The sequence below is a fragment of the Notolepis coatsorum genome, assembly GCF_963971535.1.
Source record: "Notolepis coatsorum genome assembly, chromosome: 3".
Classification (NCBI taxonomy): Eukaryota; Metazoa; Chordata; class Actinopteri; order Aulopiformes; family Paralepididae; genus Notolepis; species Notolepis coatsorum.
The window spans coordinates 195,522,866-195,537,058 of record NC_140167.1 but is presented as its reverse complement, the minus strand read 5'-3'; the positions used below and the strand labels follow the sequence as shown (position 1 = coordinate 195,537,058).

At 47.4% G+C, this 14,193-nt stretch overlaps 1 protein-coding gene across 1 annotated transcript in view; it reads left to right on the top strand.

Moving 5' to 3' along the window:
• LOC311226119 (uncharacterized protein) overlaps positions 1 to 14,193 on the top strand; it is a gene marked incomplete at its 3' end in the record, with an annotated part of 63,908 nt that overhangs the window by 40,580 nt on the left and 9,135 nt on the right. The window contains exons 4-8 of the mRNA XM_084311494.1: positions 263 to 299; positions 4,656 to 4,713; positions 12,136 to 12,187; positions 13,191 to 13,225; positions 13,586 to 13,766. Coding sequence (XP_084167620.1) covers positions 263 to 299; positions 4,656 to 4,713; positions 12,136 to 12,187; positions 13,191 to 13,225; positions 13,586 to 13,766 — 363 coding nt within the window. The remainder of the gene's footprint in view (positions 1 to 262; positions 300 to 4,655; positions 4,714 to 12,135; positions 12,188 to 13,190; positions 13,226 to 13,585; positions 13,767 to 14,193) is intronic.

The following is a 14,193-nucleotide window of genomic DNA, read 5'->3' as shown; positions in this document are numbered from 1 at the left end:
GTCTGTCTGTCTGTCTGTCTGTCTGTCTGTCTGTCTGTCTGTCTGTCTGTCTGTCTGTCTGTCTGTCTGTCTGTCTGTCTGTCTGTCTGTCTGTCTGTCTGTCTGTCTGTCTGTCTGTCTGTCTGTCTGTCTGTCTGTCTGTGTGTCTGTGTGCACCATGTAGCTGTGCTACAGTATATTTGAGCATATTGCAAATAGAAATGAATCACATGTACAGACGATTCTTTCCTAATTCATCCTCTCTCTCTGTTTGTCCCTCAAGGATGCAAAGCAGCAGCATGCCGCTCCGCCCAGACAACGTATGTCCTCACAGTCCGACACGCGTGTATGCTTTCCGCAACGGAGTTCGGTTTCCGGGTTCCTCTGATTGGCCGCGACCCCCACGTGCCGCTGCCGCTCTGCTGTGTGTTGTGTTGCAGCGTGCACCAGAGCGGCAGAGGTCCCTGCCTTCCTCAATTTATACGCATGGAAGTATTGACTACGCCGTAACGAATCATTAAAAAAATATACCGTTAACTGGAATATGTTGTGCCTTTACACATATGTTGGATTATGTAATTGGTTTGTCATGACAAACAAATAAAATATCGCATCGCCGGCTGTCTCTGGCTTGCTCCAGCGGACACCAGAGCATATTCTCGCCGCTGGCTGAACTCTGGTGTCCGCTGGAGTTAACGGTATATTTTTTTAATGATTCGTTACGGCGTAGTCAATACTTCCATGCGTATAAATTGAGGAAGGCAGGGACCTCTGCCGCTCTGGTGCTGCAACACAACACACAGCAGAGCGGCAGCGGCAGCGGCACGTGGGGGTCGCGGCCAATCAGAGGAACCCGGAAACCGAACTCCGTTGCGGAAAGCATACACGCGTCCGACACAACCAGTCCTCTCCCTCCAGTTAAAGGAGCATGTCGGTCTTTTTTGACGTGCGGGTTCCAAGTCATTCTTGCCTTGATACAAAAATCAAGGCACCCGTCTTTTTTTCCCCACAATATTTTACTGTTACTGAAAAGTTATCTTCTGCCGATTCACCACTGCCATAGGCTCTCATTGTGTCCGAATGAAAATGTGTCTCTTAACCCTTTCACTACCACACTACAGAACCGTCTGTAGTGTGGTAGTGAAAGGGTTCACCTTCTGTAGTGTGGTTGTGAAAGGGTTAACCCTTTTCCGTGTGACAGTGACAGGGTTAACCTTCATTATTGTCGCAGTGAAAGGGTTAACCCTTTGGTAGTATGGTCGTGAAAGGGTTAAACACCACACAAACCCTTGAAAGTCACCACATCCTACTAAAATGCCATGCTAAAGTTTGCATTTATTTTCCTGAAAAGTATTTGTTTCTTTCCTTTGATAAGTTGCTCTATAGTTCCTTAATACGATGTCTAAAGAGGAAGACGTTCTTCCTCACATACTGTATTATATCCCAAGGACATAACCTTTCAGAACACAAGTGACACATAGTGTTATCATGGCATTTATAGCCAACTGTGGTGACTCTCTTCAGTTTATGTGGAGTTAAAGACATAAAAGGATTATAGATTGCAACGTCATAATTTTCATGGGAACCGGAATTGAGAGGAGACCCCACGAGAGGAGACAAGATATTAGACCATGTTTACATCAATATAGCTGATGCATATCAAACCGTTCCCCTCCCCCAGCCAGGACAATCTGACCACCTTTCTTTATTCCTTCTATCGGGGTACATCCCACTCATCAGATGTGTTGAAGCCCTCAGTTAGAACAGTTCAACTATGGCCTGAAGGGGCAGACTCTGAACTGCAGCACCGGTTTCGACACACGGACTGGAGTATGTTTGCCACCCAGTCCACCTACACTGACATCGATTCCTACACTTCCTCTGTTTTGGACTACATAAGCGTTAACATAGACGGCGTCACCAGCCTCAAGCGGATTACTACATTCCCCAATCAGAAGCCATGGATGAACGGAGAGGTCCTGTCTACCGCTAAAGGCACGCGGCAGCGCTTTTAAATCTGGTGACTTTTAGATCTGGCGCTGCTCAGCCAGGGCTAACCCTTAAAGGGGCATCAAGCGGGCCAAGCACAGCCACAAGCAAAGGGGTGAGGAGCATTTCAACAACTCTGACGCATGTGGCATGTGGCCTGTGGCATGTGGCAGGGCATGCAGGCCATTACGGATGATAAACCCAACAACAACCACTGAACCCCTGATGAGCTCAATAACTTTCACGCACGCTTTGACCAGGAACCCCATCAAGGCTGTTCTCCCTGCTGACCACCAACCAACCCCTCACTCTCTCCCCCACCGAACAGGACAAATGTACGTAACACTGGCCCCCGATGGCATCCTCGGTCGTGTGCTCAGGAACGGCGCTGAGCAGCTGACTGAGATCCTAACTAACATCTTCAACCTGTCACTACCAGCCCAGGCAGTTGCTTCAAAGCCACCTCCATCGTGCCGGTGCTGAAACACTCCTCTGCAGCGAGCCTTAATGACTTCCGCCTTGTTGCACTCACCTCCATCATCATGAAGTGCTTTGAGAGGCTGGTCCTGGCTCACCTCAAATCTGGCCTTTCACCCTCACTAGATAAATAGGAGGACGTCGTCGCCTCTGCGCTACACGAGATACCGCCCTTTCCAACCTGGATGACAGCAACACCCTTGTGAGAATGCAGTTCATCGACTCGGCATTCAACACCATCATCATCTCCAAACTCATCTCTAAACGCGGTGACCGTGTGGAAACCAAGGACCTCGATATCAACCCCTCCGTCTGCAACTGGATATTTGACTTCCTAACCAACAGACCCCAGCTTTTTTATTTTATTTTTTTTGTCGATTTGTATTTGTTTGTACTACCGGGCAGTCCGGTAGAGAGAGCGAGAGAGAGAAGAAGAACGGGAGACAGAGCGGGGGGAAGACATTCGCCAAAGGACGGCGGGTCCGGGAATCGACCCCGGGTCGGCCGCTTCGCGACGCAGCACGTTACATGGGTCGCCACTTGGGTGCCCAGACCCCAGCCTTTTTTATTAGACAATCTCACCTCTCACCTCCGTCCCACAGGGTTGTGTGCTGAGCCCTCCTCCTCTGCTCCCTCTTCACCCACGACTGCACTCCTGTACATGGCTCCAACAACATTATCAAGTTTGCAGACTGAGATGACACAACATTGGTGGGTCTCATCAAAAACAACGATAAGGAGGAGGGAGGAGGTCCAGCAGCACCTGGCGGTGTGGTGCGACATCAACGACCTGGCCCTCTAACACCAAGAACACCAAGGAGCTCCTCATGCACTCCTGGAAGACCAAAGATGGCACGCACACACCCCATCCATATCAACAGACCGAAGGTTGACAGGGGTTCAAATTTCTGGGTGTCCACATCTCAACACCTCGACTCTGGTCAAGAAAGCTCACCAGCATCTCTACTTCCTCAGGAGACTATGGAACGCCCTACTGTTTCCTCAGATTCTGTTGAACTTCTACCGTTACAGCATAAATAATAGCATACTCACTAATTGCATCACAGTCTGATATGGCAACTGCTCTGCCTCGGAGCGGAAAGCACCGCAGAGGGTGGTGGAAACTGCCCGACGCATCACTGGTACATCACGCCCTGCGAGTGAGACTATTCACCACAAACGGTATCTGAGGAAGGCTGCATGGGGTACCTCTCACCCCAGTCACAGACCCTCTGGGAGGCGCTATAGGAATCTATAGGAATCTCAGTTCCAGGACCAGCAGGCTTCTTCTGTTACATATCTGTAAATATACCCACACTTTACACTGTACACGCCGTATATACTTATCTATATCTATATATATATAGATACATGCCTACTCTTATTAGTTATACCACTGGCTATAGTGGCTAGAATAGTTTACTACCATAGTATATTTATACTTGTACCACTGTATATAATAATACTGTATTGTACATACATTAGCATAGCATTATTTACTCTGTAGCATCGTCATATATACTCAACATATTCACAGTTTACACACTGTATACTGCTGTACAGTGTACACGCTTTTCAGTAATGATAAAAGATTATGCAAAAAGAAGGGCGCCTTGCAAGATTGACTTGGAACCCACATGTCAAAAAGACTGGTATGGTCCTTTAAGACTGAAGGATATAATATTTTATGTGGTCATCTCTGTTGTGGCTGTTTGTCGGCCTTTCTCTTACTACACCTCTCTCTCTCTCTCTCTCTCTCCATCTCAATGTTCTCTCTGTTGACTTTGCTATCTCTCTCCATCTTCTCCACCTCTCTCACTTCTCTTACTCTTTTTGTGTGTCTTAATCCCATTCCATTCATCTCTATCCATCTCTCATCCTCCCTCCACCTCTTTCTCTATCCATTTCTCTTTCTATCTCTCTCTTTCTTTCTTTCTGTCTTTCTTTCTATCTTTCTTTCTGTCTTTCTTTCTGTCTTTCCTTCTTTGTTTCTATCTTTCTTTCTGTCTTTCTTTCTGTCTCTTTCTTTCTTTCTTTCTTTCTTTCTTTCTTTCTTTCTTTCTTTCTTTCTTTCTTTCTTTCTTTCTTTCTTTCTTTCTTTCTTTCTTTCTTTCTTTCTTTCTTTCTTTCTTTCTTTCTTTCTTTCTTTCTTTCTTTCTTTCTGTCTTTCTCTCTCTCCCTCTCTCTCCTCCCTCCCTCCCTCCTCTCAGACCGGGGGGATGTGCGCCTCAGAGTGACCCACCACCCTCACGTGGCACCTCACAAATCGTAAGTGGGGCACAGGAACATGATACACATAAGGTCATCAAACACATGAGGCGGGGCAGTGACTCACACACACACACACACACACACACACACACACACACACACACACACACACACACACACACACACACACACACACACACACACACACACACTGCTAGGATATGTCATATGTCATACACATAGTTCATGCATGTTACAGCGGCTTTATTAAAATTAGCCACAGGTTATTATAAATATCCATATCTGTAAGGTCAGAGGTCAACACTGTAGACAGAGGGAGGCAGACGGAGAGGGATGGGGTCAGCCCGGGTGGCTGACAGCTTTAGTGGTTGAGCCCCACATCATATCACATGCGGCTTGGGCCAGGGTCAAAGGTGAGCCGACACTCTAGACTGTTGTCAGCAGACGGCACTCTGCCATGGTGGGTTAACCCCTTACAGTCTCGACTGGATACATGTGTTCCAACAAGTCGTGTACACCCACTGTACCTTTCACCTTTTGGTTTTGTGTAGGAATGTTTGTTACGTAACGTACCTTTGACAGGAGAACCTTGTTTATCTGAAGCTCTTGGTCATTTGGGGGAATGCATTGTTCAGTTCCATTGGAAATCCAGTTTGATACAACAGAAGGATTCCAAATATGAATCATGCATACACAATAAATTCTGAAATGCCTAATTTGCTATTCAAATGAGTCACATGGTTACATGTAATAATAGGAAATAAAAAACAAATGTGGAGAATATATTTTCACATTGAGACATGTTTTACTCATTATTTTGCCTATTTCAGTCCAGCAGAGGTTTGGACTTCAGATAAATGAGATGCTATCGTACATTTGAGCTCATGCCGTCTGGCAGACGGTACCACAGTATCGGGTCCACTTCCAAAAGAACACTGAACAGCTACTTCCACCGGGTAAACAGACTACTGACGGATAAGACTCTGAAATCATCACGAGCATACAACACAAAAGCACCTTAAGTGACTTACAACAAGCACACTTATTACACGCACACACACTGCTGCTACATAAACTGTAGAATACATTTTAATTTGTTTCTGTTTTTAAAAACATATAATTTGTATTGTATAGTTTGTATAGATCGTTGTGTATTGTTTACAAATCTACTATGGTTGAGGAGCCATGGAAAAACAAGCATCTCACATTATGTATGTACATATTCATGAAATAATATGAATCTGAATCTGGGATTAAAGGCCCAATCAGTGATCAGAGACATGTTTTCATTCTCTAGTGTTAATTGACTGAGGCAGTGGCTAGTTCTAGCAAAAGCCGAACTAGAATGGAGAAGTAAGACAACTCCTTCCCTCCACTAGTCTGAGGGTTCACCTTGGGCAAGTGTTAGTACCCTCTTTAGCCTCCCTACCTAGGGATACAGGGTGCATAGGGCAGATGGGGCTCATAGCCATGCAAGGCAACCCATCTAGGAGAAGGACACTCCGAACAAAAACCACAGGTGCTGCTTGCACCTGGCTCCGAGCCGTCTACCACCTGGAGGCATTGGAGTGAAGGGCGGATAAGGGATCATGCCTAAAACGGCCAAAGTAGGACTACGAGGAGTTGCGCCCCACAGTCTTTAAATTGCGCATTGTAAGGCCTAAAATATGGAGAACAAAGTCATTCCTAAACCTATACTTCCAGCGGCGGGAGTTCGCAGGAACCAAGCAGAGGATGGTGGTGCTAGTCCTCTCCCCAGAGGACAGTATGACGATAGGACCCCAAACCCGGAAGGGAGGCTTCTATCCGATCACAGCACGCGGTCCAATGCACCCCTGCGTTGTCGGAGACCATTCACCATGGGAACCTTCAACGCAACACACAGTGAGAGAAGAAGCAAGATTGGAGGAACTGGCACACTGTGCCGAGGAAAGGGGAGTTGAGATCCTGGGAATCCAGGAGCATAGAAGAGTGCATGCTGAGGATCAGATAATGTATCACAGAGTGGAGAGATGCTGGTTCATCACCTCATCAGCGTGGCGAAACGAGGCACAAGCTGCCACTGGCGGCGTGGGGCTATTGCTGAGTTCTCGGGCACGTAAAGCTCTCCGTAGGGTACGCTATCACACCAACAGGATCCTTATTGCTGACTTTGATGGCAACCCAGTTACAACTGTCATAGTCGTGTACTCACCCACCAATGTGGCACTAGCTGAGGAGGTGGAGAAGTTCTATGAGGACCTTGCAACAGCGGTCTATGATATCCCGGCTCACAACTTCCTAGCAATCCTGGGTGACTTCAATGCAAGGCTCGGACCAGAGGATGCACCTTTCACACACCACGAATCCACCAATCGCAATGGCGAATACCTGGCAGCCCTACTGATGGAACACGAGCTACTGGCTGTGAACACCATGTTCCAGAAAAGAAGGGGCAAGAGATGGACCTTCCAGGATCGTGCTACCGGTATGCAACGTCAACTGGACTACATACTAGTAAGACAAAGGTGGAGGAACTCCATCCTGAATGCTGAACCTTACAGCACCTGAACCTTACAGCACGTTCAACTCTGTGGGCTCTGATCATCGAGTGGTCTCCATGAAGGTGCGACTGAGCCTCAGGGTCCCCAAACCAAGCCTGAAGACCCGGTATGACTGGAAGGCGTTCTCAGTCAACCCTGGCCTTCAAACTAGGTACGCAGTGGAAGTGAGGAATCGCTTTCAGCTGCTAGGTGAGGAGGAGGAGCCTAATACCAAATACAGGCGGTTCGTTGCTGCGAATGAAGAGGCGGCCAGGATGTGTGTTCCAGTGGTGGAGAGGAATGGGGTCTCCCGGAGGTCCAAACACCCAGAAGTCATGGTGGCGCGTGAGGGCGTGGAGGAGGCACGACGAGGCTACGGGCATGAGCAGATTGCAGAGAATCGCAAGGTACTGAAAAAGGCCAAACAGCTTTTGTTCGATACCTACGACAAGATAAGGGGGGAGGAGTTGATGGAGAAGGTGCAGAGAGTGGAGGCAGCGCATGGTGAACAGCAGTATGGGGAGGCATGGAGGGTCATCAATGAGATGAGTGGGAGGAAAAGGTCGAAGCAGGGACAGGTAAAAGGCAACAGCCCAGAGGAGAGGGTGACCTCCTGGTTCACTCACTTCTGAAATCTACTGGGAACACACTTGACAGTGGATGAAGATGAGGAGACGATACCTGCCGTCCTCACGAATCTCACTATTGACGATGGTCCCTTCACAGCCAGGGAGTTTACCAAAGTGAAATCCACACTGAAGCAGGGGAAAAGTTCTGGGCCGGACGGCATTCCCCCAGAGGTCTATAAGAACTGTGACCTTGACAACATCATCCTGGAGTTCTGCAACCATGCCCTGATGAAAAACAACCAGCGTGATATGTGGTCTCTCTCTAACATCATCCCAGTGCCTAAGTCCGGAGATCTCTCGAAGCCAGACAACTACCGTGGCATAAGTCTGACATGTGTCATTGCAAAAATGTACAATCGCATGATACTAAACCGGATAAGGAATGCCATCGACCCCCACCTCAGGGAGAACCAAAATGGTTTCCGAGAGAAGAGGACCACTGTGGCCCAGATCTTGGCCTTGAGAAGAATCATCGAGGAGGTGAAGAAGAACAACCTGACGCGGTACTGTGCTTTATCGACTTCAAAAAGGCTTTTGACTCGATACACAGAGCCGTGATGATGAGGATACTCAAGGCCTACGGAGTCCCTCCCAATCTACTCCGGGCCATAGGGACCATGCACACGGGTACAAGGGCCAAGGTGGTAACCCCAGACATTTGACATCCTGGCTGGAGTGATGCAAGGGGACACCCTTGCCCCCTTCCTTTTCATCATAGTCCTCGACTATGCGCTCAGGAAGGCCATCAATGGACGGGAGCAGGAACTTGGTCTCACAATAACCCCAAGGAGATCGAGACGACACCCCGCCATAGTCCTAACAGACCTTGACTACGCGGACGACATCAGCCTGCTCTCTGACCAGGTGGAGCAGGCACAGGAACTCCTGTGCAGAGTGGAGACGGAGTGCGCCAAGGTTGGCCTTAGGCTAAATGCCAAGAAAACCGAGGTCATAATGTATAACATCCTCCCGGATCATCCACCTCTAAGGACAACAGGAGGCTCTGCTCTAAAGGAAGTCAGTGATTTCAAGTACCTGGGCTCGTGGGTCAACTCGTCCGAGCAAGACCTTAAAGTGAGGAAGGCGCTTGCGTGGAGGGCTCTGAACGGCATGACCAGTGTGTGGAAATCCAACCTCCCCCGTCAAATCAAGCTCAACTTCTTTCATGCAACAGTTGAGTCTGTCCTTTTGTATGGCAGTGAATGCTGGACCTTCAAGCCCACCCTGCAGAAGTCCTTGGATGGGTGCTACACCAGAATGATGCGCGTGGTGCTCAACATCAACAGGGATGAGCATGTCACTAATGCAATCTTGTATGGGGGGGTGCTAAAGGTGAGCGATAAAGTGGCAGTCAGGAGAATGAGGCTGGCAGGTCACTGCCAGAGACACCATGAGATGCCAACCAGCAAACTTGTGCTGTGGGAACCAACACACGGGCATCGATCATGAGGACGTCCCACATTAACCTACGTGGACGTACTCAGGAGAGATGCGGGAACAGAAAGCACCGGCGAGCTAGCCAGATGCATGGAGGATCGGGATGACTGGAAGCACCGATGGAGGGCCCGTCCGAGGACGACCTAGATAGTTAATTGACTGAGGTCTTGATCAGTGTTGGGCAAGTTACTTTTAAAAAGTAACTAGTTACAGTTACTAGTTACTTCTTCCAAAAAGTAACTAAATTACTTTCTCAGTTACAAATTATAAAAGTAACTAGTTACTTCAGAAAGTAACTATTGCGTTACTTTCAAGTAATTCTTTTACATAAACAACATACACAAATCTAAACTATTTTAATGTTGCTGTGGGACAAAGTGAGACTAGCCTCCAATCAAATGCCATGTATGTAGATATTATAATTACTATGTTTATATAGTGGATCATACAAATACAAACACAATAGATGTTTTGGAACTTTTGATATGTATTGCCCCTCAACAGGCCACAACTGGGCAACATTAAATTATGCTTGTTAAGCACTATACCAAAAATAAATAACAAATATATACTGATTGATTGAACATTTTAATTAACAGATTGCAGAATGGGTACAGTACAGTACAGCTCAATACACACAATTGTTAAGGGGATGCAGATCAGAGAAAGACTTTCGTCTTGTTTACATCAGGGTCCCCCATTTTCAATTCATGACATTTATGACATACACAACATACAGAAGAATCTAATCTAATCATCTAAACAAATCTAATCATGACATTTAAGACATGCATGACATACAGATATATATATCTCTGACTCTGAGCACCTGAAGACTGTGCTATTAAACCAGGAAGTGCAACGCTATGTCAGCAGAGTAGAGCCTCCACTACTGCAGTGTCCTGCGCTGCAACACAACTAACACAAGAGTGAACAAAAAATGCTCATGGACCCGCGGTCTGTCATTGACTGCTCGCTTGTGTTGTTCGTTGGATTCGTTTTTGGATTATTTGGGCTCGCCAAACAAACTGTCAAAACGTACACGGACCCGCAGTCTCACGTTGACTGAACTCGCTTGTGTTGTCGCTGACTCGCTGTGTGTCAGACTCTGGAGGCACCCGCCCACCTCTACCTCTGATTGGCTTACCATGCCATTTTACTCAACCTCAGCCAATCGCGCTGAGGTTGGCTGAGAAGAACAGTATGCCTCTCGGCGCAGAGATCTGTCTGATGAAAAAAACAGCTTCAATCATAGACAGTAACGCAGCGCATTTTTTGGCAGTAACGGTAACGGCGTTATTAAGATTGGAAGAGTAATCTGTTAGATTACTCGTTACTGAAAAAACGAACGCCGTTATTTATAACGCCGTTATTCCCATCACTGGTCTTGATACAAGGGCTTAAAGGCCTCTATATGCTACAGCAATGAAAACCCAAGCACATATTGTTCCATAGCATACGCCTTCAGTTGATCATGACAAATCCTCTCTTACCTTGACGATTAAAAAGCCTCCATAATTTTGTAAATAAAGCTGTAGCCAGCCAGCTAGCATTGGTGCTATTCAAAATGCTATCCACATTAGCTACATAGCTAACCAACTAAATACAATGGTATCCTGAGGTAACGTTAAATACAACGTTTGCTAGTCGAAATGACTGGACACACACAGGGACAAGTTAAACATCAATCAATTAATTTATTCCAACAGGTAGTTTGAGCCGAGGTCTTTCTCTCCTCTCCATTGGAAACTAATGACATTACGTTAGCTCGAAAAAGCACAGAACCGGCCGACAAAAGTTAAGCTGCTAGCAACAGACACTATAATACTTCCGGTCGGGGAGGGCGGCTAGGTGGTGTAGTGGGCAAGGCACTCGCCGCCAATGTGGAGACGCTGGGTTTGCGTGTTCGAATCCAGCTCTCCACATTGTTTTCAGTTTGGCTGGTCGTCCATACTAATACAATTGGCAGTATTAGAGGGTGGGAAACTGATGGGTGGGGATCGGGCGTTGTGGACAGCGACTCCTACAGGTCGGTTGGTGCGTCTGCGCAGTAGAATCAGGAAGTGTCGGGGGCAGCGTGAGCCTCCCACGCGTTACTCCTCGCCACTGAGAGATCGAGCTGCGCAGGTGAAAAGATGCGACTGCTGTTACCTCAAGTACCGGAGGGGACTTGTGCTATGTATGACTTAGTCCACATTGCAGCCGGCTTGTGGGAGGCAAGAAACAGCGTTCGTGACAGGGGAGGGTTGAATTGGATGATACGAAATTGGGATGGGAGAAAATATAGAAAATGGGAGAAAAAGTGGATAAAATAAAATACTTCCGGTCGGGGGATTTCAAAATAAAAGAGCGACGTCTAAAAGCACCGGAAATACGTTTATTTTGTACATTATCTAACGTTAACACGAACCTAAACTAACTTTACGTTAGATAATGTACAAAATAAACGTATTTACGGTGCTTTTAGACGTCGCTCTTTTATTTTGAAATCCCCCGACCGGAAGTAAAAATAATGCTTCTTTTTCTGCTTGTTATCAATGGGTTGGTTGAGAAGGGAGGTTTCATCTATCTAGGGACCTAGCTACATCCGGGGTACAATGTTGCATAGGCTGCACATCGATGTTGCAGAAGCATAAAGGCAGAGTGTCTGCAACACCGTTGCTTTGTCGATGTTGTGTTGCAGTTGCTTTGAAGTTTCTGTAGCATGCAGAGGCCTTTACACTCAACATGAGTTTTGAACTGCACGTGCTGTATTTGGCAGCTGTGAAAGCTGTGTCTATCTCTAGGTAATGTTTGTAAACACAGAGTGGAATAGTTCTCTGCATATGACGCGGTGCTCCGTCATGGTGTGTTTGTTTGTTGTTTCACAGAATGCTCGCCGACGACCTCAAGCTGAGCAGTGATGAGGACGATCCTGATAGGGTAAGAGCGCCGACACAATACGACCTCAACCAATCACCACTGACCAGGAAACTGCTCATCCGGAAAGCTTCCAATATGCTATTCCCATTACGTTCTATGTTAAAGGGGCATTTAGCAGATTCTTAACCAGAAGCTTATCGCTCTGTTGTGAGGAGGACATATGATAAAACTAATCAATGAAATGCCTCTTTAACTCTTCTGCTTTTTCTTTTTTTTTGTTGTTTGTGACCTTAGTTGACCCCACATCTCTCTATCTTTCCTTCCATTGTCCTTTATACTGTACCTCTCGTATCTGTATGTATTTCCACCACCCTGTGTCCCAGAGGCAGCAGACAGACAGTAAGAGAGAGAGGGGGGAGAGAGTATAGAAGAAAGAAAGAAGAAAAGAGAGAGAGAGTGTGTGTGTGTGTGTGAGAGAGAGAGAGAGAGAGAGAGAGAGAGAGAGAGAGAGAGAGAGAGAGAGAGAGAGAGAGAGAGAGAGAGAGAGAGAGAGAGAGAGAGAGAGAGAGAGAGAGAGAGAGAGAGAGAGAGAGAGAGAGAGTGTGTGAGAGATAGTGTGAGAGAGAGAGAGAGAGAGAGAGAGAGAGAGAGAGAGTGTGTGTGAGAGAGAGAGTGTATGTGTGTGTGTGTGTGTGAGAGAGTGTGTGAGAGAGTGTGTGAGAGAGAGTGTGTGTGAGAGAGAGAGGCCAAGGCTGGAGTGTTTGTCTCGTCCTGCTGAAGGAGACCTTTATGCTCTCTGTCTGGTTGAGCAGAGTTCTACAAAACACACACACACACACACTGTTCTCCTCTAACACAAATATTATAGTAAACTGTATAGTACGGTGATATTATATTACATTAGTATTATAGTAATGTTACAGTACAGAGGAGGCAGAGGGGCCGTAGCGAGGAGAGGGGGCCGTCCTGACCTACAGTAACTATAGTCTACATCTGGGTATGACATCACCATATATTATAGAACCTTTTGGACGTAACTGTGTCATGTTGTGTCTTACTGCAGGCGGCTCGGCACTCGGCGTCCTGGGACAGAAACAGGTACTAGCTTACAGTGTGATCTTTGAATCGCATGTGTGTGTGTGTACGTGTGTGCGCGTGTGTATGTGCATGTTTGTGCATGTGTATGTGGTGTCCTCATGCATGCCTGTGTCAGGAAGGTCAGGATTGTGGTGGGGTGTATTTCTCAGTGTGTGTGTGTGTGTGTGTGTGTGTGTGTGTGTGTGTGTGTGTGTGTGTGTGTGTGTGTGTGTGTGTGTGTGTGCGCGCGGCGCGCGCGTGTGTGTGCGTCCATGCGTTTGCGCACACGTGCGCCTGTGCACGCCTGCGCATGTAGGTGTGTCTGTTAATGCGCAAGCAAGCTGACCCCTATCCGGTGTTCCTGTGTGTGTTGATTGACAGCCGGTCGGGGCAGCACACACACACACATGGCGGGCGGGTGAGACATTCCAGCTCAGACTCCTCGGGCTCAGACTCCTCCAGCGAGTCAGAGACCAGCACCCAGCGCTCCCGCAGCCCAAGCCCAGAAACTCACTCCGATCCTGGCTCGCCTGCCAACACACAGCCCCTGGGCACCAAGGAGGTACCGCCTCTGTCTGTCTGTCTGTCTGTCTCTCTCTCTCTCTCTCTCGCTCTCTCTCTCTCTCTCTCTCTCTCTCTCTCTCTCTCTCTCTCTCTTTAACTCTGTCTTTCTCCTGTGCACCAACAAGGTACCACTGGCTCTGTTTATCTCTTTCTCTGTCCATCTCTCTCTCTCTCTCTCTCTCTCTCTCTCTCTCTCTCTCTCTCTCTCTCTCTCTCTCTCTCTCTCTCTCTCTCTCTCTCTCTCTCTGTCTCTGTCTCTGTCTCTGTCTCTGTCTCTCACTCTCTCTCTCTCTCTCTCTCTCTCTCTCTCTCTCTCTCTCTCTCTCTCTTTCTCTCTCTCTCTCCTTCTGTGTGTGTGTGTGTGTGAGTGTGAGTGTGAGTGTGTGTGTGTGTGTGTGTGTGTGTGTGTGTGTGTGTGTGTGTGT